Here is a 15137-nt window from a genome sequence, read left to right as displayed (position 1 = left end):
CTAAGTGTATATGTTTGCAATGAATTATAAAGAAAGGAGGTTGTCTATTTATAATAGAGTTTAGTTAGAAAGTTAGTTATATATATTGTGTTAGAGATAATCAAAACTAAAATAAGGTTGGATTATAATTCTTATTTTAATTGAATATGAAATCTTCCCTATTATTAATTAATATTATTATTTGTTTTTTTAAGGAAAAAAATCATTATTATAAGACAGTATTATAAGACATTGTCATTATGTTAAGATATCACATATAAACAACATATAGTACAGAAAAGTTAGTTAATTACCTAAATCATACCAAAAAAATCAATTATTATCATATAGTACAGAAAAGTTAGTTAATTACCTAAATCATACCAAAAAAATCAATTGTTATCATATAGTACAGAAAAGTTAGTTAATTACCTAAATCATACCAAAAAAATTAATTATTATCTTTTGTTTAATAGGTGTTTTAATTAATATTAAAAGTCTAGTTAATATTAGACTTTATTATCTTGTATTTAATAGGTGTCTTAATTAACATTAATTTTAACTTTTTTAAAATTTGGAAGTTTAAAAATTTGTTTTTTGGAATAAATAGAATAACTAAAATAAAAATATTTTCTCTTTTTTTAATCTTATTATCTTGAGTTTGTGAGAGAATACGTCGATTGCCCACCCACTAATGTTTCCAACAAAGTGGTATTAGAGCATGAATGTCTTTGATGTTCCAATATCCACGTCTTACGAAGGACAACTATGATAGTTGGTTTATTCGAGTAAAGATGTTACTCGATTCCCAAGGCACTCGGGAAATCATCGGTGATGGAATTGTCTAACCTGATGAGGATGCGACGTTGATCCTAATTCAAACTTTCGAGAAAAACAAAAAGAATGATCAGAATGCCCTTTCCATCATCCACCAGTGTCTGGATGATGTTGTTTTTGAGAAAGAAGTAAATGCGTCAACATCGAAGGAGGCGTGGGAAATTCTAGAAAATTCTCACAAATGAGTTGTTAAGGTAAAGAGGGTGTCACTTCAGATCTTACGGGAGAATTTGAAGCTCTTCATCAGGAAGCATCGGAGTCTATTTCAGACTATTTCACGTAAATCTTATCTATCGTCAACCAAATGAAGTGAAATGGAGAAAGCATAGAAGACGTTTAAATAATCGAGAAAATTTTAAGTTCTCTACATCAAAGATTTGATCATGTAGTGGTTGAAATCGAAGAGAATAAGATTTAGAGATACTCTCAATCAACGAATTAAATAGATCGTTACTGTGCACGAGGAACAGATGAACAAACACAAGAAGAAGCCTTTGGAGCAAGCCCTTCTAGTCAAGCATTCGTTTGGGAAAAGGGGAGGGTAGTTCATCGAGATCGAGGTCGAGGATATTCTCGGGTGGCGGTCGAGAACGTTGCAGAAATCCAGATGTTGAGAGATCAAATGATAAAAATCCTTGAAGAAATCCAAGAGGTTGAGGAAGAGAAAGAGGACGCAAACAAAGACAAGGAAGTGACGAATACGAGAAGGGATACAAAAAGTCGTGCTTTGAGTGTTACAATTGTCACAAATTGGGTCATTATGCTCGTAATTTTTGGTATTTTGGGGATACAAAAGTAGAAGTCAATATGACAGAAGAGAAAGAAGTGGAGGAGTTGATGTAGTTGTTGGCGCTAAATCAAGAAGTTATTGAAGGAGAAAGTCAATGGTATCTTGACAACGGTGCGAGTAACCACATTTGTGGCGACTGGTCGAAATTCATTGAGATTGAGAAAGATGCAATCAAAAATATCACGTTCGGAGATGCTTCGAAAATTTAGATGGGAGGCAAAGGTACCAATTTGATTCGGTTGAAGAATGGTACGCACAAGTTTATTTCTGATGTGTATTATGTCCCTAAATTAAAGAGTAATATTTTGAGTTTGGGGCAACTCATGGAAAGAGGCTACCATATTTTAATGAAGTATCGTAATTTTTGGCTAGAGATGGAAGCACTAACCTAATTACGAAGGTGACGATGTTGAAAAATATGATGTTTTCGCTTCCTATTCAAACCGAATGGCCAAATTGCTTGCAAGTATTTGTGACAGATCCAGCGTGGTGTTGGAACATGAGGATGGGACATTTCAATTTCGGTGATCTAAAAATGATGTCCGAAAAGAAAATGGTGAAGGGGGATGTCTTTGATCAATCATCTAGATCAACTTTGTGAAGCATGTCTTCTAGGCAAACATGCAAGAGATAACTTACCAAAGGAAACAACGTCAAGAGCAACGAATCCACTTGAATTAATTCATGCCGATGTATGTGGACCAAACAAGCCATCGTCTTATGGTCAAAGTAATTATTACTTACTTTCATCGACAATTTTAGCCAAAAGAAATGGGTTTATTTCTTGAAAAAAATTCTAAATGTTTTGATAATTTTAAGAATTTCAAAACGTTGATGGAGAAAGAGTATAGCTACATGATTCAGGCGTTGAGAACCAATAGAGGTGGAGAATTAACTTTTAATGCCTTTAACTGTTTTTGTGAATAAAATGGCATTAGTCATTTTCTCACAGCTCCAAGATCTCCACAACAAAATGGAATGGCTGAAAAGAAGAACCGATCTATTCTCAACATGTCTCAAAGCATTATGAAACATAGAGAAGATGCAAAAGAATTTTGGGCGGAAGTAGTGGCTTGTGCATTGTATCTCCTTAATCGTTGTCCGACCAAAAGCGGGAAAGACCTAACACCAATTGAAGATTGGAGCGGAAAGAAGCCAGATGTATCTCACCTAAGCATTTTTGGAAGTATTACCTACAAGCATGTGCTTGAGCAAAAGAGAACCAAACTTGATGATAGAAGCAAAAAGTTTGTGTTCATCGGTTATGACGGAAAATCAAAGGGATTATAGTTCTACAATTCTGTCAACAGAAATATGGTTGTGAGTCGTGATGTGAAGTTTGATGAAGATGATTCTTGGAATTAGGAAATTAATGAAGATTCCGTTAACAAATTATTCTCATTCTTCGATGAGGACAAACAAGAAACATGGCAACCCGTAATTTCTACAACGACAAGGACATATATTCTAGTGCATCTTTATCAAGTGGAAGTCCTAATAAAGGATCACGAAGGATGAGAACTATCCAAGAACTTTACGAGAATACGAAGGTAATGAATGATGTCTTTATGTTCTATCTTTTAGTCGAAACAACGCCTTTAAGTTTTGAAAAAACTAGTAAGGAGAATAAATGGATATAAGCCATGGAAGATGAGATTCGAGCCATTGAAAGAAACGATACATGGGAAATCACTTCTCTTCTAGCGGGTCAAAAGTCCATTGGTGTCAAGTGGATATTCAAAGAGAAAAAGAATTTCAAAGGTGTGGTGGAAAAATATAAAGCAATATTAGTCATCAAATCGTATGCACAACGACACGGAGTGGACTATGATAAAGTATTTACTCTAGTTGCTCGTCTAGAAACAATCAAATTTTTTATTTCACTAGCGGCACAAAAAAACTAAAGAAATTATTCCAATTAGACGTGAAGTCAACATTTCTTAACGGTTTCCTTAAGGAGGATGTTAGGATCGGGGTCGCCCTTGGAGGACCGAGGTTCCGGTTTTGGGAGGGTTGACCACTTACAACACAACACACACGCTCTAATTGGTGATAATCCGGTTAGAGACTACAACTGTTCTCAACACTACGCAAACTGTTACAAACTCTTGAACCGGGTTCAAGGGCGGAAATGTCTATTTTAGCTTGAAGCAAACACGCAAGACTTAGTTTTGATGAGATTAACAAGGAATCGGTTAAATGGAATATCTGGACCGGTTTGGTTATGGATTATGTTTAGGTTTGTAGTAGTTCAGTTTTTAAAGTGAATAAGCCGGAAATGTGGATCTCACACTGTTCAAAATTCTCGTTGGATGTCTAAGGTATTTGACATGTACTCGGTCGGATATTCTTTTTAGTGTGAGAATTATTAGTCGATTCATGGAGGTGCCCACGACGGAGCATATGAAGGCGACAAAGAGGATTTTGAGATATTTGAAAGGTACTATTAATTTTGGACTGCTTTATTCATCGTCTAAGGAATTTCAACTTGTTAAATATTCCAATAGTGATTTTGTCGAAGATATAGATTATCGAAAGAGAACAACTAGATTTGTTTTTTTATGAGGTCTAATACAATTTCGTGAAGTTCGAATAAACAAGCGATAGTCCCGCTATCATCTTGTGAAGTTGAATATGTCACAATAACAACATGCGCTTGTCGCGCAATTTTCTTAGAAGGATATTGAAGGAGATAGGTTTGTCAAAGAATGAAGCGGTCACAATTTTTGTCGAAACAAGTCTGCTCAAGCTCTAGCAAAGAATCTTGTTTTTCGTGATCGAAATAATACATCGATACACGCTATCACTTCATCAATGAGAGTATTACGAAAAAAAGATATCAGACTTGAATATGTGAAATTTGTTGATCAAGTTGTAGATATTTTTACGAAGCCTCTTGGAGTGGAATTTTTCAGAAAATGAGGAGTATGTTTGGAATCACGAAGAAGAATTAATTTACGGGGGAGTGTTGAAAATAAAATTAATAAAAAAATTAAAAATTAGACGCTATTATCTTTTATTTAAAAAGTGTTTTAATTATAATATTAAACGTTATTATCTTGTGTTTAATAAATGTCTCAATTAATATTAATTTTTACTGTTTAAGAATAGTTGAGATTTTGAAAGTTTAATTATGAGTTTTTTTCTAATATAAATAGAATAAATGTATTTACAAAAAGAAGATAATTGAAATAATTTTTTTTTTCTTAATCTTTATTTGGCCACTGACGTTTCAACAATATTTTCCTTATTATTAATTAATATTATTATTTATTTTCTTTAAGGAAAAAAAAATCATTATTACACATATTATCGTGTAATTAAGACATTACCTATAAACAATATTTAGAACAGATAAATTAGTTAACTAGATAAATCACACAAAAAAAATCAGATAGGAAAACACTAATCGAAATCAATGAGGTAAGCTTAGATTTCTAATTTATTTTTCTTGAAGCGCTCGCATCGTTAATAAGTTGTTTAAATAATTTCATAAATTATTTTCCCTTGGTCCATTAAAAAGTTCTCTACTTTTGCTTTATAAACTCAATTATGAGTTATTTTATAACTAATCCATTACTCTTGTTTTTTTAATTTTGTATAGTGAGATATTTAAATTTTAAAAATTAAAACTAAATTGTGAAAATATATAAAATGAAGTTTAGGTAAAACAACATTTATTTTAATAAAAGGTATATATTGAATAATTCTCTTAATCAAAATCCTACTTTTCTCAAGCAGTCTATTCTCTCTGCCCTCTCCATATGAGTGGATGATATTTGTTTCTTAATTTGGCTGAAAGCTGAAAATTTTATTTATAAACCAAAAATGAATAACAAGATGACACAAATATTTGGTGGATATAGGTTGTTTTGTTTTGTTATAACTAAATGGCTAAGTGCTTAATTGATGTTAAATCCAAATAATGGAACATATCATTAAACCATTAAATAAAATAACCAAATACCCTTAATTTTCTTTAATTACATGATAGTAGAAAAAAAAAATTCATATATATGGTAAGAAAAATGAAATGAGAAGTATTAAAGTGAGATGGGTTAATTTATTTTATTTTTTTAGTAATTTTATATTAATTCCTCCAAATTTAATTATTTTCAAGTTTGATCCTAATACTTTTACTTTTTTAAAAGTACATATCATATATAAAAACAAAACTTATTCAAGTTAGGTGCATAATATAAAAAATCTTAATTTTTTAATATATACCGAAATATGATATCAATACCAATACTGAAAAATAAGTAAGATAAATGTATGAGATATTCAAATTTTCGATATATAACAAAATTATATTTATATAAATGAAATATATATATATATAATACTGATAAGAAAATATATAATGATTAATAAATTATAAATAATTATACTTTTTCAGCAAACCGTTATCCACGAATTAACCCTTTAGTAAATTTATTATTAATTTAATAAATTTACAACTAGTATCAATTTGATCACACACCTCGTATACCTCGTCAATCCAACCACTAACCTCCCAATTAATCATCAACTTTTGACTCACACTTTTTCATATGTATTTTTATCCTTTGACAAACCACTCACCAATCTTAGTCGACAAACAACATCTCATGACCTCACCCGTTGTGTTACCATATATTATACTCATGAATGCATTCTTTAACATCGATCTCTGAAATATTTATAATATTCACTTTTAAATTATCCAACCACTAACCTCCCAATTAATCATCAACTTTTGACTCACACTTTTTCATATGCATTTTTATCCTTTGACAAATCACTCACCAATCTTAGTCGACAAACAACATCTCATGACCTCACCCGTTGTGTTACCATATATTATACTCATAAAATATGCATTTTTATCCTTTGACAAACCACTCACCAATCTTAGTCGACAAACAACATCTCATGACCTCACCCGTTGTGTTACCATATATTATACTCATGAATGCATTCTTTAACATCGATCTCTGAAATATTTATAATACTCACTTTTAAATTTGCAATTTTTGGGATTCGAATCCTAGTCTTAAGCATTAAATATGAACACCTTAACCGCTAGACCACTTGAGATTGTTGAGATAATTTTATAATTTTGTGTATCTATATATATTTTGTATTTAATATGTATTATCAATTAGTTAGTTAGTCGACATCCTGTGACTCACATTTTCCATATGACTCTTTATTAAGTTTGAAACATACATATAACATTTTTAATTTTATTTTAACCGTTTCAAGTTTATGGGAGGGTGAACCCACGATCTGACTCAAGTATTCATTTACTCTCACATATATATCCAAATTAACCAAAGAACTCGACCCGACAAATCAAACAAATTTAAATTAAGCATTATTAAATATATATATTAGTTAGTTAAAAAGTTAAACTAGAAATGTCGCACGTTTATCAAATTTGGTGTTGAATTTTATTATGTTGATTTTCATTACAGTGAAATGGAAAATAATTGAAAATTATTTTAAAAGTCATTTATAATATATTTATTAATATAGTCTAGCCATACATAACTAACGTATATTACTACTCTAAAACTCTTTAATGAATTAATTTATTTTAAAAAATTAACAAAGTTTATATATTCAATTTAATATAAATAATTTAAATATTATTTAAATAATTCATATTAATCTCACATGTTATTTCTTTAATTAATTTAATAATTAAATTATCAAAATAATTTTTAAAAAAATCAAAATTATGTGAATATTCTTGTTCAAATAACAAATCATCACAATTTAAATAAAAAATTGATATTTTAATTATTAAATTTATTTTATTATATTATTTTGTTAGTTAATTTTTCATTAATTAACTTTTTAACTTCTTTTTTATTAGTTTTACAGTTTTATAAATAATTTAAAAATTATATATATTATTATTAATATATATATATAATTAATTTTACATATTTAATTTATGTATATAATATATAATGCTGTTAAAATTATGATGAGTATCATTTTAATTTTAATTCGCCGGCCACAAATTTTTATTTTGCATTGGCCCTAATTCCCTGGTTGGACCTGAACACAATCCTAACTAAAGGGTAATTTTGTAGATAATTGATTTTTAAAAACTAATTTAACTTTGAAATTATATATAGTACCACTTTGAAAGTGGTACCTCAATTTGGCAAGTTTGTCAAGATCTTGCCTAATTGATTTAATGTTTTGAGTTCAATTTTTAAATATGAATAAGCAAACAAAATAGTACATGGATCTTATAAATATCTCGCTCAACTTCATTGGATAAGCTTGGCATTCCTCCCTTGCTATTTGTCGGACGGACCAAACTCTCTATTATAAATAGAAAAATCTTGTTCTAGTTGCTCTCATTTGATAGCTACTAAATCTAATGGAGAAAGACAACAACAACGACATCATTGCTCTTCATACTAGAGAATAAGAAGAGCATCGAGACTATGCCACCCAGTTATTTAGCTCGCTCGCACTGCCCATGACAATGCAAGCAGCCTTCGATCTCGATCTACTAGAGATCATAGCTAAGGCCGGTCATGGCATGATGCTCACTCCATTAGAGATTGCGTCTCAAATACCTTACAATAACCCTAACACACCCTTCATGCTTCGACGAATACTCAACCTTCTCACTAGCTTCAATATTTTGACCGTCGCTGCCACAAATGATGAGACACGATACGGATTGGCCCCGGTGGCGAAATATTTTGTGAAGAACGAAGAAGGTTTTTCCTTTGCACCATTCATGACCGTTTTACACGACAAGGTCTTTCTTGACAGCTGGTTAGTATTGATGATTCTTCTATTTTAATAATAGAATTATTTAATTCATACATATGCATGGTTAGAGTTTTGCTGACCCTAGCTAGAGGGTTTACTGTTGTGGTATTGACCTATTTTAAAATGTGTTATGCACTAGAGTTTCTAGTTCTTCTACTTGTTTTTATTTAGGTTCTTACTTATCATTTATTTATAAGACACATGCCCCTCATAGTTGGGTATGTTTGGAGGGTCCTATATTTTAATTTTTTCTAAATTTTGTTTTTAAAGAATATAGAGATATATAATATTTTAATGTAAAAAAAAATAAAAAAAAAATAACTTAATTAGTTCATTATTCATTTGTTCATAGCTTCTTAGTGGGCGAGTCTACACAAATAAATATGTTACACCAACTTATGGTGGCCTAATAACACATATTAACAATCACATTGATGTTGTAAATACATATGTAGGTATCAATTGAAAAATGTTGTGGTTGGAAGATCTATAGCCTTTGATAAGGAAAATGAGACAAACGAATTCAATTACCAAGGTGTGGACCCAAGGTTCAATGATGTGTTTAATAGAGGCATGATGAACCACACAAAAGTCATTATAAAAGAGTTGCTACTAGCATACCCTGGATTCAACAAAGACATGCAAAGCATAACATTGGTGGATGTGGGCGGTGGCTTAGGCGCGACCCTCAACACAATTATTTCAATGTATCCCATGATCAAGGGCATTAACTTCGATTTGCCTCATGTCATTTGTCAAGCTCCTCCTTATCCTGGTTAACTATTTTCTCTAAGTTATATCTGGTTATTAGCTTAGAGCACATGTATGCATGCATCTTAATTGTTTATAATATTAAAGTTTAGATTTTTGAAATTTTGATGTATACAGGTATGGAACACGTACATGGAAAGCGTCCCAGAGGGCGATGTCATTTTTCTAAAGGTAAATATAAAACGTCTACCATTTTCTTTAGTTTTGTTTGCCCTCCAGCATGAAGGATGTTAGCCCTTGTTTAATTGCAATCTTTTTTTCTTCATTTTTCCACTTGTTTTTCATTTTATTTTTACAATTGTTGATTAGAATACCCTTTTTATTCATATATTGGAAAATATTGTATTTCATACTTGATTATTCTTAGACAACCACTCTAATAATTCAAACTTCAATATTTTAAAGATAAAAGTAGTTTGATTAAATGTTATTTATTAAGTGTATATATATCTCCTTTTCTTTTTCTTATCACCATGTTTGTACAATCAAATTATGCCCACTTAGAAGCACAGTAATATATATACATTTAGGATTATTGTCGTGCATTTGTTGGTGATGAAAGAATTGATTTATTTTGTGTAGAGTATACTTATAGATTGGAGTGACGAAAAATGTTTGAAGTTGCTCGGGAATTGTTACAAAGCACTTCATTCTGATGGGAAAGTGATAATAGTTGATGTAATAGCTCTAGAAGTGCCCGATAACAAAACAAACTCGAAGAGCATTTATGAACTGGACATGATCGCATTAGCTATAAATCATGGAGGGAATTTACGGACTTTTAAGGAGCTTCAAGTCCTAGCCACCAAAGCTGGGATTACTAGGATTGTAATGGGATGCACTACCTTTACTAACTCAATTATCGAATTTTATAAATAGAAAGGCGAGGAAAACGTAGCAAGCGCCTTTTGATCACAAAAATAAATAAAATAAAATAAGTTGTTTGAAAATCAAATTGTGTCTCGTCCAGGGATTCTTTTATTGCTTATGTTCCATTATTTTGGTTGTATATGAAAATATTATGTATTTTTCGAGTTTGGTTTTAGGTTAGAATTGAGTTCGGGTCAACCAAAGAATTAGGGCCAATGCAAAATAAATATTTGTGGCCGTCAAATTAAAAACAAAATGATACTCATCATAATTTTAACAACATTAAAATATATACATAAATTAAATATGTAAAATTAATTATGTATATATATAATAATAATCATATATACAATTTTTAAATTATTTATAAAACTGTAAATTAAGGAAAAAGAAGTTGAAAAGTTAATTAATAAAAAGTTAACTAACAAGATAATATAATAAAATAAATTTAATAATTAATATATCAATTTTTTATTTAAATTGTGATGATTTGTTATTTGAATAAGAATAAAAAGTTATAATAATTTATTAAAATACTGTATAAAATAATAATTTAAATTTAAATTGATTTAAATTTAAATATTTTAAAATATATGATTAAATATTTTTAATTAAAAGATAAGATTTTGTTAATATTAATATATATAAAAAATATTTATATTACAAATTAATTTTATAAAATATAAATGAGAGATTAAATTAACCCAATGTATAATTAGTTATAACTCTGATTAATCAGGTGAGATGTTAAATAAACTAATTTTTAATAGAATATAAACTTTTAATAGTTAATATATGTAAATAAAGTAGTTAGACTAGTATGTATGATGATAATGGGTATTTGTATGTTCGATACCTGTGGGTACCGATAGTCATAGTCGGGTTCAGGTATTTTAAATTGGGCTCGGGGTCAGGCATGGGAAGGGGGGAGAAGATATTCGATCGAATACGGGGATGAGGAGTGTGCGAAATACAAACCTGATACCCAATACTCAATTATATTAATATTAATTTTTTTATTAAAGTTTAATGTGTGGCTTTTCAAATACTTATCATTACAATTATATTATAAATATATCATTTAATTTGATATTATTCATAGCGTTATAAATACATTACACTCCAATTTTAAATTTCTTATATTCCCAAAAAGAATATTTCTTTATATTAATCTTCAACTTCAACTTTTATTTTAATAAATCAATTAGTGTTTATTTTAATTGCCTATAAAAAGTCTCTTATGTGTAATATAATAATAACATCTTTTGCTACAATAATACAATTATCTTTTTTTATTCTTTTTTCTACATAATGGAAACAAATAAAAATATATTGAGTTAGAATATAAAATAATATATAAGTAAGATATTATCACAATAGGATAAATTGTGATAATATAAATATTATATTATATTATTATATTAGTTTCCTTAATTGTAAGTTTAATTTAATGTCTATATAATAGACATAACTTATTTAATTTAAGATATATCAGTTAATACAATCTCCTTCCATATTCTTACATTGTATCAGAGACAAAGTTTTGTTCTTGAGCTACAAAATCTAGTATTTCGTTGTCTCCATCAATGATTACTTTAGTCATCGATGGAGAAATCTAATAATGATATAATTATTATTATTATTATATTTTAATATAAAAATATTCTTCGACAATTATATTTTCTGAGTTTTGAGTTTAGTTGTTTCAACCAAGCATTTTATATATGCTCATGGGTGGCATAAGGTTTTGTTCCTCGGTCGATGAACTAGCTATTAGAGTTTCGAAAGATTATGCTTCGACCTATTCATTAGTTTTTATTTTATGCAACACACGGACATCCCCGTTATTGGATGGATTTCGAGACTAACAAGTAACTTTAGAGTTTATTTAGTTATTATTTCATCCCAGCATTCAATGCCCATAAGATTCGACATCTTCGTTGATTTACCAGTTAACACATTGACATCCTGTAACTGGATGGAGCTCACGAGTTTTTAATGTTTAAATAATATATTATCAACATTTCAACATCTCGATCGTCTTCAACCTCAAATTGTTCAAACGTTTTTCATCTTAACTTTGAGGAGGAATGTTAGAATATAAAATAATATATCTTTAAGATATTATCACTATAATAAATTATGATAATATCAATATTATATTATATTAGTTTCCTTATAAGTTCAATGTAATATTTATATAATACACATAACTTATATAATTCTAATATACTCTAATACAACTTCTCTCCATATTCATACATAGAAGAAATAATAAATATTAAACTAATCTTAAACAGTATAGATAACGCAAAAATTAGAATGCTAAGAAAATTTAACAAGGTTCAGGTTCAGTCAAGAATGTCTACATTCCCATGTAGTCACTTGTAATATTTCAATAAATAATGGTACACCTTAGATTACAACATCTTTATTTATACATGCAATGAAATTATCAAATCATTCAATAATACATAAAAGTGACATAAAACCTAATGAATCGCATGTTGATGTCGATAATAGGTTAAGGCGGATCTTATTTAGGAATTCGTTCAAGCTTGACACCAATTTTATTCCTCGTTAGTTCTATTTATAAATTTCCATAATCCAGTAGGTAAAGGCATTGCATTCCAATTTGATCCCAGCAAAGCCAGCTTGGGTGGCTAGGATGTGAAATTGCTCAAGGGTTCGTTCCTTTCCTCCGGGAGTCATCATTATTAGCATAGTCATGTCAAGTTGATAAATGCTCTTCGCGCTTGTTTTGTTATCGACCACATCTGGAACTACACATTCGACCACTATCACTTTTCCTTTAGAAGGCAACGCCTTGTAACAATTCTTGAGCAACTTCAAACAATCTTCATCATTCCAATCGTGAAGTATCCACTGCATGAAACAAATGTACATTTTCACCAACACAAGCACACAAAAACTATGTGTGTTTCAATGTAAGGAAATCTTAAACATGTGACTTGAACGTTGTTCATTGAAGAATTCAAATCAAGTCAACATAAATTGCTATGTTTTGTTTGTTTTCTTTTAGGAACATATATAATAATAAAAATTAACTATTTTTCATATGATATGAATGATTAGATTCTTTTAAATTTACCTTCATGAAAATTACATCGCCCTTTGGGACGCTGTCAAACATATTTCCTTCCATGTGTGTCACACCTGTATGTGTGAAATTTTAAATATCAATTAAGTCTAGTAGAATAAACAATTACATGATAATATATAGGCTAAAATATGCATGCAATATATAATAAGGAAGTGTTAACAACCGAGATAACGAGGAGCGTGACAAATAACGTGTGGTAGGTCAAAGTTAATGCCCTTGATCTTGGGATAAATTGAAATAATTGTGTTGAGGGTATGGCCTAGGCCGCCGCCCACATCCACCAGTGTCATGCTTTCCATGTCTTTGTGAAAGCCTCGATAAGTCAATATCAACTCTTTGATCACCATATTTGTATGGTTCAACATGGCTCGATTGAACACGTCATTGTACCTTGGATCAACACCTTGGTAATCGAATACGTTTTTCCCATTTTCCCAATGGAAGCCTACCCCTCCTTCCACCACAGATTTTTTCAAGTGATACCTTCATATTATTAATATCGATCAATGTAATTAATCATATGTTGTCTACCCTTATTAATGACCGGTTTTAGATCACAATTAATGTAGAACAAACAATACTAACCAGCTTCCAACCATGACCTTGTCATGAAAGGCTGTCATGAATGGTGCAAAGGAAACTCCTTCTTCGTTCTTCACAAAATATTTCGCCACAGGAGCCAATCCATATCGTGGCTCGCCATTGGTGGTAGTTGTTGTCAAAACATTGAAGCTAGTGAGAAGCTTGAGTATTCGTTCAAGCATGACGTGTGCAATAGGATTCTTACAAGGGATTTCAGATACAATCTCTAAAGGGGAGAGCATCACGCCATGACCGGCCTTAGATATGATCTCAAATACGTTGAGATCGATGGCTGCCTGCATAGTCATGGGTAGTGAAAGGGAGGTTAATAATTGGGTGGCATAGGCTCGGTTCTCTTCTTCTTCGTCTTCTATAATACGAAGAGAAATATCGTTGTTGGCTTGAGCCATCGTATGTGGTGGTAAATAGGGATATATTACTAAGTGTATATGTTTGCAATGAATTATAAAGAAAGGAGGTTGTCTATTTATAATAGAGTTTAGTTAGAAAGTTAGTTATATATATTGTGTTAGAGATAATCAAAACTAAAATAAGGTTGGATTATAATTCTTATTTTAATTGAATATGAAATCTTCCCTATTATTAATTAATATTATTATTTGTTTTTTTAAGGAAAAAAATCATTATTATAAGACAGTATTATAAGACATTGTCATTATGTTAAGATATCACATATAAACAACATATAGTACAGAAAAGTTAGTTAATTACCTAAATCATACCAAAAAAATCAATTATTATCATATAGTACAGAAAAGTTAGTTAATTACCTAAATCATACCAAAAAAATCAATTGTTATCATATAGTACAGAAAAGTTAGTTAATTACCTAAATCATACCAAAAAAATTAATTATTATCTTTTGTTTAATAGGTGTTTTAATTAATATTAAAAGTCTAGTTAATATTAGACTTTATTATCTTGTATTTAATAGGTGTCTTAATTAACATTAATTTTAACTTTTTTAAAATTTGGAAGTTTAAAAATTTGTTTTTTGGAATAAATAGAATAACTAAAATAAAAATATTTTCCCTTTTTTTAATCTTATTATCTTGAGTTTGTGAGAGAATACGTCGATTGCCCACTAATGTTTCCAACAAAGTGGTATTAGAGCATGAATGTCTTTGATGTTCCAATATCCACGTCTTACGAAGGACAACTATGATAGTTGGTTTATTCGAGTAAAGATGTTACTCGATTCCCAAGGCACTCGGGAAATCATCGGTGATGGAATTGTCTAACCTGATGAGGATGCGACGTTGATCCTAATTCAAACTTTCGAGAAAAACAAAAAGAATGATCAGAATGCCCTTTCCATCATCCACCAGTGTCTGGATGATGTTGTTTTTGAGAAAGAAGTAAATGCGTCAACATCGA

At 29.9% G+C, this 15137-nt stretch overlaps 1 protein-coding gene and 1 pseudogene across 1 annotated transcript; one reads left to right on the top strand and one right to left on the bottom strand.

The window, feature by feature from the left end:
- Window positions 1-8012: 8012 nt before the first annotated feature.
- LOC124943855 lies at window positions 8013-10042 on the top strand (annotated as a pseudogene).
- Window positions 10043-13515: 3473 nt separating this feature from the next.
- LOC124943853 (caffeic acid 3-O-methyltransferase-like) lies at window positions 13516-14178 on the bottom strand. The gene is made up of 3 exons (XM_047484313.1): window positions 13743-14178; window positions 13607-13640; window positions 13516-13560 (listed from the first exon to the last, which is right to left on the bottom strand). The coding sequence occupies exons 1-3, from the start codon at window positions 14147-14149 to the stop codon at window positions 13516-13518; spliced, it is 486 nt and encodes a 161-aa protein (XP_047340269.1). The 5' UTR covers window positions 14150-14178.
- Window positions 14179-15137: the final 959 nt, after the last annotated feature.

The sequence above is a fragment of the Impatiens glandulifera genome, chromosome 6 (genome assembly GCF_907164915.1).
Source record: "Impatiens glandulifera chromosome 6, dImpGla2.1, whole genome shotgun sequence".
In the NCBI taxonomy this organism is placed as follows: Eukaryota; Viridiplantae; Streptophyta; class Magnoliopsida; order Ericales; family Balsaminaceae; genus Impatiens; species Impatiens glandulifera.
Note: the sequence above shows the minus strand (reverse complement) of the source record. Positions and strands in the feature narration are given on the sequence as shown.

What these genes read in the sequence shown, in the direction of transcription:
- LOC124943853 (XM_047484313.1), bottom strand. Translation starts at nt 14,149, where the DNA reads ATGGCTCAAGCCAACAACGATATTTCTCTTCGTATTATAGAAGACGAA. An exon ending in AAGGTCATGGTTGGAAGCTG is followed by an intron (nt 13,641 to 13,742) that starts GTTAGTATTGTT and finishes AATAATATGAAG; the next exon opens with GTATCACTTGAAAAAATCTG. An exon ending in AATCTGTGGTGGAAGGAGGG is followed by an intron (nt 13,561 to 13,606) that starts GTAGGCTTCCAT and finishes TCGATTACCAAG; the next exon opens with GTGTTGATCCAAGGTACAAT.